We start from the raw sequence: 22,175 nt of genomic DNA on the forward strand, positions 1-22,175 counted from the left end.
GTTGTGTAATGCTGTAATGCACTATCCTTTAACCAGTTCTTTGTAAACCAAGTAACAATATTTTCTGAATCAAAGCAAGTGTGTCTAATTGCAGTAAGTCATGGTTGACAACTTGTGGGTTGTATTCAAAACATGTTTGTTTTGCATGTCGCTGTATTTCGGAAAATATTTATGACCGCACGTTTTTCTATGCAGTGATTTCTCAACCAACAAACATTCAATCATCTGGAGCAAGTTCAAGTTCAACTGCAAGCATCAGTTGGACGGCACCAGACCTTGGAGGAAAAGCTCAAGGCATCCAAAGCTATGAAGTTACTTGCAATCCAAATGATTGCAACTCAATCATAACCGGAACTATTGCCACTATTTCTGATTTAGTTTCAAATACAAGATATTCCATGACAGTAAGCGCTGTAGCCACATCAGGAGCATTGGGCATGGCTTCCAGTCCCCTTACTGTAACTACACGTAAGATAAACTGCTTTTACATTGTAGCTAAAATTTTCTATGTTAGACTACATTTTAGCATTTGCCAAGTAAATACAACACTATGTAACCGGAAATGTGTATAAATATGAGGTAAAAGGGAGAAAGTTAGAGTTTAAGGTAGCTTTATATGAGAAAAATAACTGCTTTGTTTTTTGCCATATTAACGTTTTAAACTCCCTCTGTATCGGTAGTTTCTCTACCACCAAAGAGCAATGAAAGTGATGGTTTGTGCAAATGAAATCGTTTCTGAGTCATTCTGAAAGGTTTATGTCATAAACTTTATGACACATGACGATGCATATTGTTTGTTGTATGAAAATGACACTAAATAGTACAATATTGCTATGTATGCATCTTTACTCAAAACAACATTGTCAGGGGTTGTTGGCCCGCGCCCCGCGGACACTTCCGCAGTATCAAATTTGGCCTGCTTGAGAAAAAGTTTAGACACCTCTGAATTATAGCCCACCATGCAAAATCTCCATTACAAGACAAAAATTATTTCCATACTTTTTGTTCAAAAATTTGTAATGATTCCCGTAAAACTTTAGTGGGTCTTGACAATAAAAATAATAAGCCAGACGTTAGCATTTAGAAGATGGAATACGATAACAGTTTCCACAGTAATACCAGTAAGGAAACTTCCGATACTAATAGCCTAGAAGTGATAGATGAAATGCAACCAAAAATTATAACCTTCCCCCCATTATCGCAAACTCAAATATTAAGAAGGTTATTATTGTATCAGGTCCCAAACAACCTCAAGGACATTTTCTTGAAGATCCTTTCCAAAAGGTCGTTCGTTTTCAACAAATTAAAGTATTGTGTAACACCTTGTGCGATTTAACACAATCAAGTCTAAAACTAAGAAGATATTTGTTATGTTATATTCACCAAGCATGGACCGTGTTTACTGCCAACCTTGCTTAATTTTCAAACTTACAGAGAAATTAAAAAATGAGCCGAAAGACCGAACTGCAAAAAATTGAAAGTATACTGTGCAAGCCCATATAACCTTTTCATCTTGCCTTTAGAGAGTTTTCCCTACTCTTCAGGTCTCTCCAGAAATCATTCCTTATTGCTGGTGCAAGATAGGCAAGCTGTTCTTGCATTTAACTTTAAAAATATGAAGTTTAGGAAGCCTAATTCGGTGGCTAACAGCCTGGTTTAATAATCGCTTACAAATTTTAAAACCTCACATCTTTAGGAAAAAGAATTTATTCGACCCTAAAGATCTACTAAAAGCAACAAACTAAAAAAAAAGTGAAAAAAGTGTTTAAATGGGTACTTACACTCCCACAGGCCCCAAAGTTACAATTTTAATTCCTTGGTTTTCACTTTTTTATCTTTACTGCAATGACCTTTGATGAAAAACAACAACAAAAAAAAACATTTGAAAAACGTTATCTTTCTGCTTGGTTATTTTGATCATTTCTTGCCTGTTGTGTATGTGTTGTGTAATGCTGTAATGCACTGCCCTTTAACCAGTTCTTTGTAGACCAAGTAACAATATTTTCAGAATCAAAGCAAGTGGGTCTAATTAGAGTAAGTCATGGTTGACAACTTGTGGGTTGTATTCAAAACATATTCGTTTTGCATGTTGTTGTATTTCGGAAAATGTTTACGATCGCACGTTTTTCTATGCAGTGATTTCTCAACCAACAAACATTCAACAATCTGGAGCAAGTTCAAGTTCAACTGCAAGCATCAGTTGGACGGCACCAGACCTTGGAGGAAAAGCTGAAGGCATTGAAGACTACAAAGTGGTTTGCATTCCAAGTGGTTGTACTTCAACCATAACCGGAACTACTGCCACTATTTCTGATTTAGTTTCAAATACAGGATATTCCATGACAGTAAGCGCTGTAGCCACATCAGGAGCACTGGGCATGGCTTCCAGTCCCCTTACTGTAACTACACGTAAGATAAACCGCTTTTACATTGTAGCTAAAATTTTCTATGTTAGGCTACATTTTAGCATTTGCCAAGTAAATACAACACTATGTAACCGGAGATGTGTATAAATATGAGGTAAAAGTGAGAAAGTTAGAGTGTAAGGTAGCTTTATATGAGAAAAATAACTGCTTTGTTTTTTGCCATATTAATGAAAAGAAAAGGTAATTGGTCCGCGGGCACTTCTGCTAAATCAAGTTTGGCCTGCCTGGGAATAAGTTTAGACTCCCTGAATTATATATAGTTTACAGTAGCCTACCACGCAAACCTCGATTACAGGACATAAATTATTTCCATACTTTTTGTTCAAAAAATTTATGGTAATGCCCGTGAAACTTTAGTGGGTCTGGATAATGAAAAGGATAAGCCAGGCGTTAGCATTAGAAGATGGAATCTACACCCCTACTTGTTGACAATAACAGTTTCAACAATAATACCAGCGAAGAAAAAAGTCCAATACTAATATAAGAATAGTTGAGGTGTAAGCAAAAATTATAACCTTCCCGCCATTATCGCAAACTCAAATATTAAGAAGATTATTGCATTAAGTCCGAAACAACCTCAAGCACATTTTCTTGAAGATCCTTTCCCAAAAGGTCGTTCGTTTTCAACAAACTAAAGTATTGTGTAACACTTTGTGCGATTTAACACAATCAGGTCTAAAACTAAGAAGATATTTCTTATGCTATATTCACAAAGCCAAGCACCAAGCATATTCTGAAAAATCGGTTGTCAGCAACCATATGCTATATTCGTATGTTTTCAAGGTTTAAAATTCGCTTCGTTGTCTAGTCACAGCTTTATAACTGGTGATGTGCCATGAATCGCTTTCAAATATAGATTTTGGAAACGATCAAAAGCGTTGGAGAACCACACTGTTGCAAAAGAAAATCTTTTTTTCTGCAGTGCCAACAAAATCCAACTCCCGATATTGGATGGCACCAGATATTGGAGGAGGAGCTCAAAAGCTATACAGTTGCTTGTATTCCAAGTGGCTGTACCTCAACTATAAACGGAACTACAGCGACTGTATCTAACTTAGCTTACAATGCAAATAAGTCTATAGCGGTAGCCCCAGTAGCAACATCCTCGAAGTCTGGTGCTCTTTCTAATCCTGTTTATGTAGTTACACGTAAGATAAATTAGTTGTTAGTTGAGACTTTAGTCTTGCTACTCGATTAGTGTAGGATCTTAACATGATCATTAAACCCAAATCTTACAGATATTTTCGTGCTCACAAATAAACAAGCTGTGTTAAAAAGACAAAAGGCATATTTAATACAATTGCGCAGACTTCACACCTTACCATCCTTTAAACCTTTTATTTATAGTAAGAAAACAATAACTTTAGGTGTAGAATAGATATACAATAAACAAAGTATTTCAATTATTAACCAGTTTGAAATAAATTAAATGCGGTTACACTTTTTACAGTAGTTTCAGAAAGTGATAAATTCATAAAGCAACATTGTTGCATAAAATGCATAGCATGCAGCATATTGGTAGGCTACGCTACGTATTTTTGTTCAGGCCCTGGAACACCAACACTGCCAACCAATGTGCAACCTGAAGCAACAAACACCACAATCACACTGGAATGGAAACAACCAGAAGGTGGAGATCTAATATCAAATTATTCTGTGGAATACAAAGTTGTTGAAACAACAAGTGATTATATCACCGCTGGAGTAATTGATCATATAGTTGGGACTTCTATTTACAACTACACAATCGAAGATTTGATTCCTGGACAAAAATATGATTTACGAGTTGTGGCTTCTAACATAGAGGGGATGGGTACCCCACTGCAAGAAGATAGAAACACTGGTTTGTACCAAGTTGACATATATTTGATAAGAACTTTCACACGACGTGTTATTTGAGCTATTGTGTAAAATAGTGCTTATATTTTCCAAGTTGTCTTTTCAATCATTATAAATCTTGTCATCAAATAATGTGCTCACGTGCTCAAAAAACCTTCACAAGTAAATTTGTATCTTTTTTGTATTTTAAGATAAGATACGTTGCTAGAAAAGTAGGCTATGTTGTTTTAAAAAATTGCAATACAATTGTAAAACTTATCAGAAATCTTTTGGTTGATAGATGACAGGTGTAAATCCGGTAAAAATTTATATGGTATAACTAGATATCTTCGCATGAGTATGATCTTTCCTCAGGAAAAAAAACTTAAACTCGATCAATTTTAAATACGTGGATTTAGCACAAGAAATGACCATATAAGTTTAATTTATTTCAAAAAGTCAGGTTTATAAATTGAATCGAATTATACCACGAAAAATATTGAAACTATAAAAACGACATGTTTCATTTCTAATGTGAAGAAAGTTATATCTAAATTAACAAACAACCAATTTGCACTTATCTAATCTAATAGATCGATTTAGATCAGTGCTCTTCAACATTTAGTGGAGTTCCGTGGGTTTAAAGGGTTCCGCAAAGATTTCTCGTTTTTTGAGAAATTTGATTTCTTGCTCCAGTACATTGATGAGCCATTCAGAATCTTTAAACTACCGTGTCGTATTTACACTCTAAATAGGACAATTACACAAGAGGTTGAGTGTAGTCAATAAGCGAAAAAGAAATGCTGATACTTGTTGCGTTACTTGTTCATTGATATGCTATTAAAAACAACATAATTGTTTAAATCTAAAGTTTTGTTAGGGGAAGAGGTTCCGTGAAAAACGCTAAAGTACATCAGGGGTTCTGCGATGACAAAAAGTTAAAGAGTGTTGATTTAGACTGTCACAAATAAAGTGAAGAATGAATGCAAAGTTTGTAGGAAATTATTGAAAATTTTGTAACATTCTTAGCAAAAGTGATCGTTTGAAATAACTCAAAGATATCTGAAAATTTTCTTAATTTTCAAAACTGGCACCATGTTGCTTTTTTACAGCTGATCATATGCTCTATAAATGTAAGCTTTGTGTGTTTTTAATTGATTGTTTCATAAATTTTAGTTCCTGATCCAGTTTCTTCACTTCGATCTATTCAGAACCAGGAAAATAAAACACAAATTGTCGACTTAACATGGAAAACCCCAGCGGGAGTAGGAGATGTTATTCAAGTAATTAATTTTGTTGGAAACTCATATTCGGGTAGCTTTTTGTGCAATTTATTGAACAAATAGTTATGTAGCTTTGAATTTTTAATAGCTCATGTAAGCTACATTGTACACGCTGTTGGAACTCTTACATTATTTAAAAAAGCTTTTAGGCATGTGCTAACTTATTTGCAGTGACTTCCGAAATATTCAAGGTCAGTTCAGTTAATTTTTACAGCGCTAAGTTTTACGAGAAACAAATTGAAAACAAATAAATAAACTAAAATTGTGCTCGAGTCATTGATCAGATCCTTGTGTTGTCAGTTTCAAGTGTAATTTGTGACATATTTGATTGCTTGTTTCAGATAACGTACCGCGGGTCACACGAAGCAGCATCACCCAACCTATCTATTTTTCAAGACTTCGGCGTTGAAATGTATCCTTTGTTGGTTCAGCCTGGCAACAACTACACAATCACATTGACAACAATTTCTGGAGTATTAAAAAGTTCAGAAAAATCAACAGCGACAACCTCAAGTTAGTTTCTATTTAATGTGAGGCGTATCTAATTTGCTGAAAAAATTTCATTTTGTTTTCGTTCTTACATAATCACTGGTTGATTATTCTCAAAGGTTTCACGGTAGTAAAGTTTATGAAATAAGTTAAAGAAGAAAACCTAGGCCCACTATAAACCCCTTAAGCAAAGATAAGGCACAATTTGAACGTCTAAGGCCCTTTTTGTGCTTTCAAGTTGGTGAGGAATGTAATGCTACAAACGTAATGAAGGAATGTATTGTCCGCAGAGCCATCTTTGCCAAAAATGATACAAGTTTCATCAGACAGCAACTCTATCATCGTAAACTGGGATGAACCACTTGGATATGCAGATTGGGTTATTTTGAGAATAAACAATGGCGAAGAAAAAAAGGTAATGCTTTTCTTTTGACTGACTTACTGGCCTATAGCCTACAGACGTTTTATAAACTGCTTTTATCATTATTACAATATTCAGAAGTATCAAAATCTTCATTTCAATTCACGATAGTTTTTGAAATTTATTTCCATGATATTTTTCAGAATCATCCTTCAGAAGGACATTTTGAATTTTTAAATCTGGAACCCGCCACCGCGTACTACGTGGAAATGTATTCGACGATAACAAATCTAGAAGGAGATTTAGAAACAAGCGAAGTGTTTGCTGAAGCTGTTGGAACAACCACAATAACTTGTCCACGTAATATACCGTTTATGAATAAAACATAGCTTTTGAGTTTTTTCTTAAAAATTAAAATAGTAAACGATTAAAACTTTTGCAAGGTCTTTCGTGGTCTTGAAAAAGATCACCTGAAGAGTTACAGGTTTATTATAACTCTTTGGTGAATTTGGGTTTTCACGTTTTATTTAAATAAAATTGTCAAGTAATTCTTTCACATTTTATTTCTCTATAATTCTTTCACTTTGACAAATATTGTTTACAACATTTATTTGTTGACACAGCCAATATAGCCATGATAGTTGGATGGACGATTGCTGCTGCAGAATTTGTTATAATCATTGCAATCTTAACATATTTCTTTCGAAAGAAAAGATTAACCAAAAAGTGAGTTGTTAAGTAAGCTATAAAATATTTTGTGTGTGAAACTTGCAATTTGTTCATTCTTATTCCATTCCTGAAACATTAGAAACGTTTATTCATTCCAAATAAATTGCCGCCTTGACGTCATCATTGAAATACAACACATTACATAATAACAAAAGGCAAGATCAACCAATGAGAGGCCATCTTCATAAACAAATGTTTCTTTTGAAATTCTTTGAAAATTTTGAAAACATTTTGAAGCAATTCTTAATTAATAGTTTGCTTTAAAGAACGTAGACTACTCTTAGATTTGAAAAAAAAAAACTTTAAATTTGTCGAATAAAAAATAACCTTCAATTTTAGTAATCACTTCCAACTTAATAACTCGTAGCATTGCTCCATGAAGTTGAAAGCGATTACAAAATCGAATATTTTCTGAAGCTTGGTTTATTAATCCAAGTCTCATGTAAGATAAAGGTGAGTCCCATACTTGATTCAAGCATCAGGGAATAAAAAATAAACTGAGCTTTCGGCACAAACGATAGTAGGATAGCAAGTTCCTAGTTCCTTTCTCTCTTGGGCGCATTCCCTTCAGCAACTATGCCCATCCAATTGATTACACTCTGGGTAGACGTGAGCGGTGTTTTTCAACAACCAGCTGAAGCCGGGAGTCGAACCAGGATTGTATTATGTCGTAACTAATTTTGGCGTTTTCACCGTTACTTGATCTAGATGTTTTACAGCAACACGGTTCTTTGTTCTGCCATACTAGAAAATGATAGAGCTTCGGTAGAGAGTTTGTCTTGTTGAACCATAGGCATACGAAGCAGAGTAACGTGAGCATGTTTAATATCTTCAAGTTTATTACATATAGAAGTACAAAACTACGCAACAAATTAAGTATCGAACGTTTTCGACATCACACGATGAGAGGACGTCGTGTGATGTCGAAAACGTTCGATACTTAATTTGTTGGGTAGTTTTGTGTTTCTATATGCAATAAATTTGAAGATGTTAACTTGATTACGTTACTCGGCTTCGTATGCCTATGGTTCATACTAGAAAAATAGCCACTACTTGATCTATCCCACATTGATGACATGTCGGAATGAATGCAGATTCTCACCTGAAGCACCTTGTGATAGTTTAGCTTGTTTTGTACAAAAAGACCATATCATATTGAATTAAATGCCTGATGAACATTGAACAGTCTCATTCAATTCTGAACTGTAAGTGACAATTACTTTTCAGCCATTTTAGGAGAAGGTGTGAGAAATAGCCTAGTTTTTTGGTTGTAAGGATATATCAACAAAGAAAGGATTAAAAACAGAGAGAGACTGTTCACCAGGCATTTTATAATAAAAGTAATTTGCGTTCTTCTGGTGACTATTTACTAGGTTACCTCCTGATGTTAAAGATGATAACTAGCTTTTGTATTTCCGACGTTTCGTCAGTCAGCACGACTGACTTTATCAAGGTGGCTAAAACAGGTTAACACAACCTGTTCAGCAACGATGGCACAACACAAAAACGTACTGATAAAATGAATAAAGTAAGCAGCAAGAATCAGAATTAAAACACTTGATACTATAACTTATAACTTGATTTAGCCACCTTGATAAAGTCAGTCGTGCTGACTGACGAAACGTCGGAAATACAAAAGCTAGTTATCATCTTTAACATCAGGAGGTAACCTAGTAAATAGTCACCAGAAGAACGCAAATTACTTTTATTATAAAGAAAGGATTGTTATAGACTATTGGTTTACTTACTGGTGTTGTATTCGCGACATGGAAATTTGAGTTTCTTACCTGTGATAACATTAAAACAAGATATATGTTCCAGACCTGGACTTGAAGTGATCACGAATGCTATTGCTTTACCAAAGCCTTCGATCTCATCATCTCGGTGAGTGTGTTCGTTTCGTTTTGTGTAAGGAGTTCCACAATGACATTTCGCATGACGTTGTGCTATGTCATCAATATTTTGATGTAGAAGACATACTGTAATACTGTATACTCACAATTTGTACTGTAGAGTGGGCAAAACATTTTCATTGACCTTCTTTAAATGAATGAAAAGTTATTTTGTATGAAACATCAATAAACAAAATCGTTTGCAATATTTACCTTTTTCAAATTAACTCTTTCAAATTATTTTCAGAATTATTAAGTTGTCGGACGTCAGCGAGTGCATGAAAGAAATGTCAAAAGGTTTGGGTGCAAAACTTAAATTGGAATATGAAGTTAGTTGACCTTTGACCTACTTGATGCTGGTGTGATAAACATTGATTGTGTACTAGATTTCAGCATTGCCTCAAATTTTCTTAAAATAAATTGTTATTTCGAATGTGGGTTTCTTTCCAACTTATATAACTTTAAATCTTCCAAATAATTTATTTAAATAGTTTAAATTTATTTTTATTTTATTTTGTTTAATTCGACCAGTTTATTGTAAGGCAATTAAAAATTTGCACTTGTTTGCATTATTTTTCTTAGACAATCTTAAACAAAGTCTAAAAGTTAATTCACTTAACTTGTACTTTAGGTTCGTTTTTTTTTTTAACAATCAAAATAAAAAAGCATCATACATAAGTTTGTTTTTAAAAGTTATGCCAAAAGCAGCAATACAGAATGTCACCACCGCCTTTCTTTGCTTTTCAGCTTTACGCTTTCCTTTATCATTGACCTTCAATCTTTCTGGTGTATCATAAAAATCAATAGACATTTCACCGAAATTTTTTGCAAAGTAAAAGGGATTGCTTAGAACTAAACTATCCAATGTGTGGCCACGGCTATGTTGTATAAAATAAATGTTACATAGAACATCAGAGAGTAAAATTTAATTTCATCAAAACATTGCAAGCGCACAACTATTTTCGGTCATTTGTTCAAAATTCATAGCAGTACCACTTTCCAAGATTAAAGAAATTTTGAAACTCAAAATGGAGTTAAATCATGGTGAATTACAGGAGCTTGTCAGTATTATCGGCAATCAAGCAGCAGATGTTGGTTTAATGGCTATAAACAAAGAAAAAAATCGACATAAAAGCATTCGTCCATGTAAGTATCAAAACAGCTTTATGAAATATTCTTCAATTTTCAATTTTGCATTAAAACTACATTTTCAATCAGATTACTCTGTTGAAATGCAATAAGAATCGTTCTGCTCTGTCACCAATCCTTGATTGTGCCAGATGTTTAATAATGTTCATGGGCATTGTGCTCGCTTTTTTATCCCAATTGAAATGTATCATCAAAATCTTGTCAGTTGTGTTGCCAGGTAATGGAAAACTGAGAGAATCTCATTTCGAAATGGTATAAGCTAAATTGTGTAATAAGATGTAAGTCAATATGGCATGCTTTGTGTTTGCCGATAGTTTGACTTCCTTGCTTTATGCTCACCCAAACAGTTTACTTCATTTTAATCTTCAGTCTTCAAACATAAGCCTCATACAACCAACAACTAAAATATATTTTTCTGACTATATCCTGATATTAGTTTTTGTATCTGACTAATTGAAATCACGGATACCGCAAGACAACACATTTTTCTGCAAACAAATAATATCCTTACTTTCAGATGATAGCAACAGAGTCAAGCTTAGCATGGTGAATAATAAACCTGGATCTGATTACATCAACGCTTCATATCTTTCGGTAAGAATCATGTTAGTTACTAACTGCTGCGTGGATTTGTGCTGTTTAAGTTATCACATTTTAAGCGATGTCAACGTACTTTATGGGAGACACTCCACTTCATAACCAACAAACCACACATTGAGGTAAAAGCAAGACAAGTAACTAAAGTAAACAAACAAATCGAATGTGAAATAGTGGGCATTGGTTTGAAGTAACGGCATTGCACGGTCGAAATTATCTGTTGAATAACATAATGAATATTATTTTTCAAAAGCACCAAGTTAGAGTTTACTTTTTCTTTGTGGTTGGACAATTAAGCACATAGCCTATTACAGCTTGTTATTGATTAATTGCTTTTGAACAGGGAGTATCAAGTTGTAGAGATTACATCGCCACACAAGCACCTCTTCCAGGAACAAAAGCTGACTTTTGGAGACTTGTCTGGGAGCAGAATTGCAGAAGCATTGTGATGATCACTCAAACTGACGAGTTGGGTAGGTTTAAACTAGATCAAGTTACACTCAACAGAACAGAAAAAAACACAAGTACCTAAACAATTAACTGATGTAAAAGTAAATCTATGTAACTGCATATTGTGTCATCATTAAAATAATCCCATGCTATTTTATAGAAAACCATAAAAGCGACATTTACTGGCCATGTGAGGGAGAATCGTTTACGTCACGTGATCTCACCATCACTTGGGTTTCTCAGTCACTGCACGAAACATGGAGTGTCCGAGAATTTAACATCGTTAAAGTAAAGTTAAAGAATTTTCAATGGCCTTGAAATATCATATTGCTTAATAAAGTTATATTTTGTCTAATTCAATGTAGTCTATCTCTAAGCAGTAAAAAGTTGTTTACTTTTTACATTACAGTGTAACGGTTAGTGGCTTAATACTTTATTATTACAAAATCGAGATATAGCCTACAATTGTGAAACATATCCTGCATCTGCGATTCTTTTAAACATATATAAAATGATTTACAGGGATCAGTCCATCGTTGTATTCAGCAATTCAACTTCTTCCATTGGCCAGATCATGGTTTGCCAGAAAGTACAGAAGATTTGGTGACATTTGCTCGCTTCGTAGGTCGTTGTGTTGACAGCAATGTGGACAATGGTGGACCTTTGATTGTTCATTCAAGGTTAAACATTGTTTGTCAATGAATGCAATTCACCATGTAACAAAATTTCTCAAAATTTTTAGTTGCACAAAAAATTTTATGTATTGTGTTCTGTTACTTCAAACTAATCACCAAAATAGCAAAAAAAATCTTAAGTTTTCTTACTCTTGATAAAATGTCACTGTTTCTGATTGTTAGTTTTACTCAGAGATTTTCTGTATTAACTAACATAGTTTTCTAATAAACGTGTAAGCATGCAAACACAAAGAAATAATATGCAAATATAATTGAATACGTGAATTCAAAAAGGGCCCAATACCACATTTTGCCAATTTTCACTTTTTTGTGTTTTTCTCCTCTTCTTGGTGTCCTCTACATGATGCGTGCAAAAACAGCCGATTTACTATAACCAAAACGTGAAAAATGCTCGGTCAATGTATCTACTGAATGCAACAAGGGCCCAACTGGTGGAATTGAGCCCTTGTTGCATTCAGTCAGCTAAAGCGAAAACAATGTTGGCTTTGTGTAGTCTGCCGGACTTTGCTCGTGGGACTTTTACAACTGTAGCTAAATATAGCAACAGCTTACTATTTATGTATTAAACATTATTTTTGCATTTTTAGATTACTTTCCTTTGAATAAAAATTAGTAATATTAGAATAGACAGCACTAGTTTAGTTTGTCATACAGTCTACTGGTCTGTGGTAGGCTACCGGTTGAGTAGCCCACAGCATCAGCCTTGTCGTTATACAGTAGCCTACGGTAGCCTTCAGTTTATCTCTGAATAAAAAGGTTAATTCCTATAAAGATGTCTGAACCAACAGTTACTGATGCAAGTTGTGGAGAAGCTAGTGAAGTAAGAGGAAGAAAAAGAAGGAATGAAAAAGAATGGGGTCGGAATGCTGCTAAAACAATTAGGGCTGAAGGGAAAAGTTACACCAATCGCAAAGGAAAGAAGATCGATGCTAGAAAAACTGGAAACAACTGCAGGTATAATAACTTAATTTCTGTAGCAAAGAACAACTTATTTTTTATGGTTGAGTTTTTAGTTTTAGACTAGGCCTAGCCTATAGCTTACTTAACATTACAGTAACTTACGTAGGCCTATGTGTTTAATTTGGTCTTTCCTTTCAGTACTGGTAATCAGTTTCAGCAATATTTTTTGTTTCTAGTTGTGCTTATGTATCATGGTATAGCCCTTTATGCAGCTATTAAATACCGGTATCTTTAACTGTCACTACAGTACTATTTGTTGGCACTGATAGGCTAAAGTGTTTGTTATTCTTTTATTAGATGCAAAAGAAGATGCATTATTGGGCTAACTGATGCCACAAAATGTTGGGTACCAAGGAACCACACCAAAGGACAAAAGAAAGAAGAATGGCAAACAGATTACTAAAAGTGATGATATCAAGCTGAAAATTGATACTCATATTTGCAGCTTCCCCTACCGGGTGTCTCACTATGGTGGTCACGGGAACAAAAGGCACTATCTTGGGTCTGACCTCAACGTCCTTACGATGTATACTTTGTTTCTCGAGAAACATTATCCACAACATTATGCTGAGTACAAAGATGGTAAAGACCCACAAAAGCTAGACTGTGAAGTGAAGTATCAGTACTATTATGAGTACTACAAACTAAATTTCAACTATGGCTTTGGGAGACCAAAGACAGATGTATGCACAGTGTGTGCTGAGCATGAAGCAAACATAAAGCTTGAATCAAACTCTGCCGCTAAGAGAGCACTGAAAGTCAAACTTGATATACACAAGCGAAAAGCCAAAGTATTCTTTACGGCACTGAAAAAAAAAACTGCACTGGCGAAAGACCAAGAGGACACAGAGTGTCTGTGTTTTGATTTTAAGCAAAATATGCCATATCCACACATTGCAACAGGAGATGTGCTTTATAGCCGGCAGCTGTCGTTATTTGTTTTTGGTATACATTTGGCAAAAACTGGTAAAAGTCGAATATATACCTGGCCTGGAACAGAGGCTAGAAAGGGTGCAAATGAGGTCTTGAACTGCCTTCACGACTACATCACTAATCACCTTGATGCAAATGCACGCAAATTGCATGTATTTACCGATGGGTGTCGTGGCCAAAACCACAACAATACCATGGTGCAATACCTACATACTTTAGTATTGAATGGCAGATTTGACTCTGTAACACACCGTCTGCCCATGCACGGTCACAGTTAGGCCAACCATGTGACCGACAATTTGGCATTATCGAGAGGATGCAGAGAAGACGAGACCATGTGGAGTTGTACTCCGGATGGAACGAAATGATACGCAAGCGTTTCCAGCTAACAGTCATGAAAGGAAATCAAATGAAGATTTCAAAGCTGCGCTTGGTAAATGCTACAAAACCAACGTGAAGGACTGGAAAATAACACAGTTCAAAGTTTTTAACTATGATGCTGTTAACAAGCTACAAATCGTAACCTCTACAGATATGAATGGAACGATCGAACAAAAGTTTCGCCTTTTAAAGCCAGCATTCACCCGGGCGGAATACCCCACTGAACCCCTACACAGTGGTCCATGTTCAGTTATTCCTAAGAAAGTGAAAGATGTGCAGTCACTGGCACGATATCTGGGAGAAGAGGGAAGAGAATACATGAAGACCTTGAATGCGCACATGCCCTACGGTGAACCCGAAGAAAACTCCGATTATGAAGAGTGACCATGACTTTGAAATGTTGTAAACATTGCTGCATGATAGTTTTGCCTTTCTCTTTGTAGTTGAATCAATCTTATTATATTCTGTGCCCATTTTCTTATTAATAAAATAGTCAAAAAAGAGTTGGTAGCACATACAATCTTGTTGATTTGTAAAAGGGCCCAATTTTGGTGGATTAACTTCCCCACAGTTTCGCAGCAGAACCTCCCCCTGATGAAATTTTCATGCTTATTACTACTTACCAGTATATCTAAACATATAACCAATATTGAAGTTACAGCACTAAGATAAATGGCAGTAAAAAATAAAACGCGTTTATCTCAAAATCACATTTCTGGTAATTGGGCCCTTATTGAATTCATGTATTCAATTCATATATGCATCATGCAAAGATGAAAACACTTCAAAAGTGGTCACATTTGTGGGACTTACGTCTATACACTGAGAAGTCTTTTCGTATTGCGGATCATACACCCCCTCTTTCATGTTGCAAATCCACCGCCCTAGATATTTCCTTTCTATATAAGATGAAACCTTTCACCATTTTTTCCGCTTCCACCAATCACCCATACAAAGATCAACACAATCAAGATGATAGTGCAGGAAATGCATTTTTATGGACATGAAACACACCATTTTTCATATTCTTTCATCACAGTGTTTCCAAAAGTTGATAATAATTATTGCTTCGTTGTGCCTATTACCAAAATTCTGAAATTATGTCTGTATTAGATATGTTAATTTGTCATGAGAGACTTTTTCTATATCTTGAGACACTACCGTGTCTTATGCAGCTTTTTTGCTCGAGGGTTTGAGAATCCGCAACTCAGCTGCTGACTGCTATGCGAAGCAGGTGCAATAGAACATAATATGGCAGAATATGCAATGTCATGTCGGTTTTTTGTTTTTCTTTAACTCGTGAACTGTCAACCATATAACAGCAACGGTTTTCTGTATGGTTTTGGGGTTCTCTCCAAACTCTTGAAATAGCAAATACTGTAGTATCAAATGTCGTTTTTCCTTAGTCAGCCATATAAATTGGACCGATGTGTTCTGCAAATCACATAAGGTGCACAGCTTTCAACTTGGTCAATTTGATCACTAATTTCCATACCAAAATACATTTCATCAGTATAAAAGCTTTGCTTCTAGCTTTGTTTCATTGCACATTTCGCTTGTAAGTCTGATATGGTTACTGATATAGATAGACCACAGACATAGCAAAAAGTTTCCAAACAATCAGTAGAAAGTGAATAAAGAAATTACAGTTAACCTCTCAAGTACATGTAGCTCCACACAGAGTGAAATTTACATGACTTTAAACTCTTTTTTATTTGGTTAAAAATAATGTCTAAAAAGACGTTTTAACTCTTTTATGTTTGCTTAAAAATAATGTCCAAAAATACATTATTAAAAGATAACTACGGACAGCGGCCAGTGTTTCGATCTTCCGATCTCTTCAGCGTAGTAAAATGAAATTGAAAAGTTGTCTTGAGAAGATGGTTCCTGACAGTGATGTGATAAGCCAATCCTAGCTTAGTGATAAATTTCTGTCTTTTTCTCAAGTTTTTATTTTTAACAAATTCCAGTCATTGCTTAGCACAACTTTTCTCAAAAAAGTCACATCTTCTAATTGGCAGTAAAATTACGTTTCGCTGAAGTCTGAAATCAAGAATTAAATCAATTCTCTTTGGCTTATTACATCACTCTCAGAAACCATCTTCCCAAAACAACTTTTCACTTTCATTTTACCACATTTGAAGTTTTGGGTCATTTTTGACCCACTGTGACCCAAAACTTTGGGGCAATTTCTCACTCAATTGAAGTAGTTTTTAAATTTTTTTTTTATGTTCCACCCGTGCCAAAGTCCCTTGCTGCAAAGTTGCATATATGATTTCGGCAATATGTGTGTTTTACAACACTTATGGGTTAAGGAAATTTCCTTGGTTAAAAGAAAAATTAAAACCTTATGTACCTTAAATAGTTAATCAGCAATATCTTTCAAAAAATATTAAACCTTGGCACAACTAATTTTTTGTTACAAGGTGATAATTTTTTATACTTTAAAATTATGTTTTTTTCATCTTCTCGATTTTCCTGCTAGCCAAGATTTTATTAGCCTACTTATTTTATAATTATTTTGTGCAAGTCAAAGAACTCCTGTTAAAAAACACACGTTGTTTCAACAAAAGTGTTACAAAATTCAATTTTTTTCAGCGCTGGTGCAGGACGAACAGGAAGCTATATAGCAATTGATCACATAATGCAGCATTTGCAAGAACACTCAACCGTGGATATTTTTGGAATTGTTTATCAAATTAGAATGCAAAAGATGGGGATGGTTGAAAATGAGGTAAAACCCAAGTTTTTGAAGTGTAAACCAATTCACTTTCTTAAATGAACCTTTGATCTTCATTTTGTTCAGAAGCAGTACATGCTACTTCACAATATGGTGCAAGAGTTCCTGGCTCCTACGTATGAAGTTGTTTTCAATAACGGAAATCGTGATCATCAAAATTCATCTGCCTACGAAACTTCAATTCCACTCTCTTCACAATATGAGAATACTGTCTAAAGCTTCATACAGTGCTGATTTTCTACAACCAGTTTGTCCTGATGTGCAACATGATACGATATGTGATTGCAAAATGGTCTCAAACATGCTATAAAAGCTAAAGTTTCATGACTACATATCATTGAATTGGCGTTTGTAAATATTTCTTTAATCACATACTCTCGTAAATTGTATGATTTTAGTTTCCTATATGTGTGGTTTACTTGTAATTGATGTTTTTTTTTTTTAATTTACGTTCATCATCAACCACCCATGCCACAGTTATCGGATGACCTCTATTGTTTCTTTCATGCCATTTCGAATGCCGTTTTTCAAATTTCAAGTGTTATCAATCTTTTCAACTTCATAATGCCATCCCCGGTTTTGGCTCTACTGTTGCATTTGAGCCAATTCAATGGCCACAAACCCTACCTAATCATCACCACATTTCCTACCTGAAAGTCTCACTGGTTGCTGACTATATCATGCTTGCCCTTTCTTTGATAATTTCATTTCTAATTACGTCGTTTTTATTGACATTGAATGGACTTTTACGTGGTTTTCGGATTCTGTCATTTTCCTTGTTGCTGCATTTTTTAGGCTTCTTTTATTGTTTTTTACTCATTGTTAAATTCCCTATATTTCAGCTTCTTATAAGTTGTTCACACAGATACTGTTGTATGTACATCTTCAATTAAATTATGTTACGTGAATTATTAGTTTATGAAAAAAAGTGTTAGTTTATGAAAAAAATGCATAGAAAGTTAATGTCCTTGATCTACAGCGCAATCGCAGAAGATTACTGTTACCGTGGTGTAGGCTATGAAAAATGACTGCACAAGTTTTACAAACCTACAGCGAGTTGAGCATGTGACTGAAAAGCAAACTAAATATTGATGATAAACTTTAATAGCCTACGTTTTGTAATGATGCTGCATTACAATTTTCGTAAGGGTACGTATACTGTACGTAATTACGTGACGTTATGACGCTACGTCACAATATTCGTAGGGTTACGTATACTGTACGTAATTACGTGACGTTATGACGCTACGTTACAATTGTTCAACGCAATGCTTTTGAATCAGTGGGATTGTACGCACTTGCAAGGATGAAAAAAATTGTAATACAGATGAAAATGCTAATCATTTTTACTTATATTTTGTGTGCAATAATTCAAATAAACCATTTGTAATTACTGTAGCAATAGCCTTGTGTCTTTGATTCCGTCATGCCAATTCAATGTTTTAATGGGGTTGACTTTGTTTCACGGTTGTCAGTTGCGCAGTTTTCTTGCGAATTTGGGCTAGTTTTGATTCGCTCTCACAGGAAAAGTTTCAGAAGTCGCAATCTTTTCGACTAGTGTTGGTTTGGGTTAATAATTTAGAAGTATACTATTTGTTCACGTGTACACTACAAAAGAACGAAAGGCTGTTTTGCAATACGTTTATGAGGCGAATGGTGCTTCATGGAAAACATGCTGAATTGTGGTCGGAGCTCTTGATGGACTTAAAAAATGGCAATCTAAGCACTCAAAGTTATTGTGCACAGTTCCACTACCAACTTAGCTGAAAAGGGGATTTAGTGCACTCGTTGATGAGAACAAGAAGCAGGAATAATGTTGCATTTTTAATTAGACCCATGATGGCCTGACGCAGTAGACTTTGCAGCAAGAAATTGTGCAGCTTAACTGGTCTGAAAAATACGGCAGCAAATGCTTCGTTAATATAACTTACTTGGATGGTTGAATAAACAAAGCTAATTCTCTTGATGTACAACTATAGTAATTTTCTTTGTTGTTTATAAAACAAAATAACCTTCACGTGCCTTAAAGTGCCAAGGCCTACTTAGAGTAGCGTTTACAGGTGAGGTCCAGAAGGTACTTTTGGACCCGAGCCTGGGATGATTTAAGGGGCCTGAAACTCTGTGTTGGGCGCGATAACTCATTTTTCAGTTAAGCGATATCGATAAACGAAAAATGCCTAAAGCGATAAACGATAAAACAAAAAAAAGTTAAGCGATAACGATAAAATTATCGCCGATAATGTCCGATAACGATAATTTTTTTTTTCTTGATTAGCGCTGCCCCATCCCATGCAGTACGAACTGTTTTCATCAACATGACAAAAAATCGAACATAATATACTGTAAAGGGACAAAAAATTTTGTAAGTTATGCATGATAAGAATCGCAACAGCGGCAGTGGGTATCGAATCTTCAACCTCTTGATCCAGAATCAAACCACTGAGGTAGCCGCCGTGCTTATAATTATAACTTCAGATACCAGTTGGATGCTTTTATCAATTGAGTTACACTGCCGCTTACGTCCAGTAGGCAAAATAATTAAATGAAATGAAAATACCATAAAAAATTCCAAACTTTGTATTTTGCTTTCTGCTTAAAGGGCTGTTTACAGCAAAATCAGCAATAATTGAAAAAATTTCAAAAAACGCAAAATTAAACGAAATTTATATCGGAACAATATCGGATTTTTCAATGTTAAAATTAGCCATTTAATGCCAAAAATTTTCTGATAAACTACCTGAGCTTCCGATTCTCGGATTCCACTGAGTTAGTTTGCAGCGCTTTCCCAGTTTTCTGGCTGAATTTTAAATGATTTTTCATTCAAATTCACTAGGCTATTATTTGTTACGTTTTTGTCTCTGTGGCCTCTCCTTATAAACCGATTTCTTATTATGTTGATTAGTTATTTGTTAACTCTGATTTGCAAAATTACCATACAACATTCATAATGTTGTTGCCCCACGAAAGTTTATGGCGTTTATTATGAGGCCGGCTTTTTTATGACTTCATTAGGTTAACATTTTGGTGTTCTCTCACTTTGGGCAGGTGCCCCCCTCCTCTCTACTTCATTTCGCTCTGGCGAGAGCACTGAACTATATAGGCTTACTGTACTGTTCTTGCATCTTTTCTCGACGGCCAAACATAGCCTATCTAGTTCATACTTACTGCATGGCTAATTTTCTTTAACTTTAAACAGGAACAACTTTTAACTTGCTACGGCCCTAATCTAAGTCTAAGCTATGCAATAAAATCTCACTCTCCAGAGTCTTGATCTTGAAAAGTGCGGTAAAATGCACGATGCTGCGATCAGATTTCTCTTTCTGCTGTAATGCTTACTTGAAAGCGGCCTCGTATTTATAGACGTAGCCAGGGGGGAAGGCGAAAGGGGCCATGGCACCCCAAATTCTTAAAGTTTGGATTCCGAAGATGAGCCCTTTGTTGAAAATGTAATAAAGTTTGTAGAAATTTATTACGTTTTTCAAGACATCTGGTTATTCACACCTCCAAGGACTTGATTTGGACACACAGAAAGACACCAATAAACTTTGCAAATCTAGAACACCAAAAACAGAACACCAAAAACTCAACTACACAAAAACCCAACAAAGTAAGCCATTTTGAAATTGCTTCCACAAATTAGTTCAAAGAAACGTAAACCGCGTAAATTTACGCGATTTACGTTTCTTTGAACTAATTTGTGGAAGCAATTTCAAAATGGCTTACTCTGTTGGGTTTTTGTGTAGCTGAGTTTTTGGTGTTCTCTAATTTCAGCCGCAGTTTTGCCCGTTCGTGTGTAAGAGCTACCTTTAATAAGTTAATAGCTGTTTATCTGCCAATAGCCGCCCCGATAGCTCAATTGGTTAGCGCGTCACTTCTGGAACGTAGAAGCTTCAAGATCAAGCGGCGCTGGTTCGACTCTCGGGGTGTGCGTTTGAGCAACGCACATTAAGGACTGCTCACCATTCAGCGGCATCTAATGGATGGAATAGTTCCCAGACAGCAAAACTTTAACAATCGGAAACTTCACTCTGTCAATCTCGGTGACCGGGCCTGCGTCAGTGATTCAAGGCCTCTACAAGTATGCGAAACTGCCAGGATTAAGCTCTGCAAGAAGCTTTCCTAGTCCGAGGATAAAGATTAATCAATCAATCAATTTCATACAAATATTACCCTAAAAGTGTTTCCGAAAAGCGCAATAATCCATTATTTGAATGTAATTTTTCAAAAATATTCCGGGGGAGCATGCCCCCGGACCCTCTAGGATACGCGGGCCTTAGGCACGCTCTAACCATAGCCGTAGGAGAGTAAAAAATTTTGGGGGGGCGAACAAAATTTGCCCAAATTTTGCCTTTGCAAACATATTGTGAAAATACAATTTTGGTAAAGAGGTTACTTTCTTTAGCCACAGACATATACAACCAAGCAACCACACGGCATTTAACATAATGGATTAAAATTGAACATAAACTATAAGCTACAAACGTTTTCGGCCATACACACGTTAGCCCTTATCAAGTAACAAAAAATAACTGCTTATCATATCTACAATGAAAATGAATGACTGATCTAAACACTGAATTGAAAAACGAAATGCAAAATGAAACGGCAGAACAGAAGAAAGGCACATCACGTGGCGTTTAAATTACACCAGGCAAAGACGCAACATATGACGTATCAAGAAAAGACGTTGAGTAGATATGCCTGGTGTAAATTAAACCTGGTGCCAATTTGCCTGGTGTAATTTAAACGCCACGTGATGTGCCTTTCTTCTGTTCTGCCGTTTCATTTTGCATTTCGTTTTTCAATTCAGTGTTTAGATCAGTCATTCATTTTCATTGTAGATATGATAAGCAGTTATTTTTTGTTACTTGATAAGGGCTAACGTGTGTATGGCCGAAAACGTTTGTAGCTTATAGTTTATGTTCAATTTTAATCCATTATGTTAAATGCCGTGTGGTTGCTTGGTTGTATATATATTGTGAAAAACACAATATTACTCACAACCTCTGAGATAGTGTAGTCTAAGAACTCCACAATCATCAACTTGGCAGTGTACAAAAACACAGGCAGCAAAACAAGGCTGAATTAACTTTAAACTAAATAAACCATCAAATTGAAATAAGTCATCAAATTCAAAAAACATTCATCAACTTGGCAGTGTACTATAAAAACACAGGCAGCAAAACAAGGCTGAATTAACTTTACACTTAATAAACCATCAAATTGAAATAATTTTCTTGTGGCACAAAAATATGTATATATATATACAGGC

At 35.3% G+C, this 22,175-nt stretch overlaps 1 protein-coding gene across 1 annotated transcript; it reads left to right on the plus strand.

Moving 5' to 3' along the window:
• The first annotated feature begins 100 nt into the window (after window positions 1–100).
• LOC145786237 (receptor-type tyrosine-protein phosphatase H-like) lies at window positions 101–18,257 on the plus strand. The gene is made up of 19 exons (XM_082597878.1): window positions 101–134; window positions 196–468; window positions 2,137–2,345; window positions 3,349–3,574; window positions 3,973–4,269; window positions 5,421–5,527; window positions 5,869–6,040; window positions 6,307–6,431; window positions 6,581–6,737; window positions 7,001–7,103; window positions 8,928–8,990; window positions 9,246–9,327; window positions 10,054–10,144; window positions 10,665–10,741; window positions 11,088–11,217; window positions 11,355–11,482; window positions 11,717–11,874; window positions 16,762–16,897; window positions 16,970–18,257. Exons 1-19 carry the CDS (start codon window positions 101–103, stop codon window positions 17,117–17,119), a joined length of 2,718 nt encoding a protein of 905 aa, XP_082454004.1. The 3' UTR covers window positions 17,120–18,257.
• Window positions 18,258–22,175: the final 3,918 nt, after the last annotated feature.

This window comes from Aplidium turbinatum, chromosome 17 (genome assembly GCF_918807975.1).
Source record: "Aplidium turbinatum chromosome 17, kaAplTurb1.1, whole genome shotgun sequence".
Classification (NCBI taxonomy): Eukaryota; Metazoa; Chordata; class Ascidiacea; order Aplousobranchia; family Polyclinidae; genus Aplidium; species Aplidium turbinatum.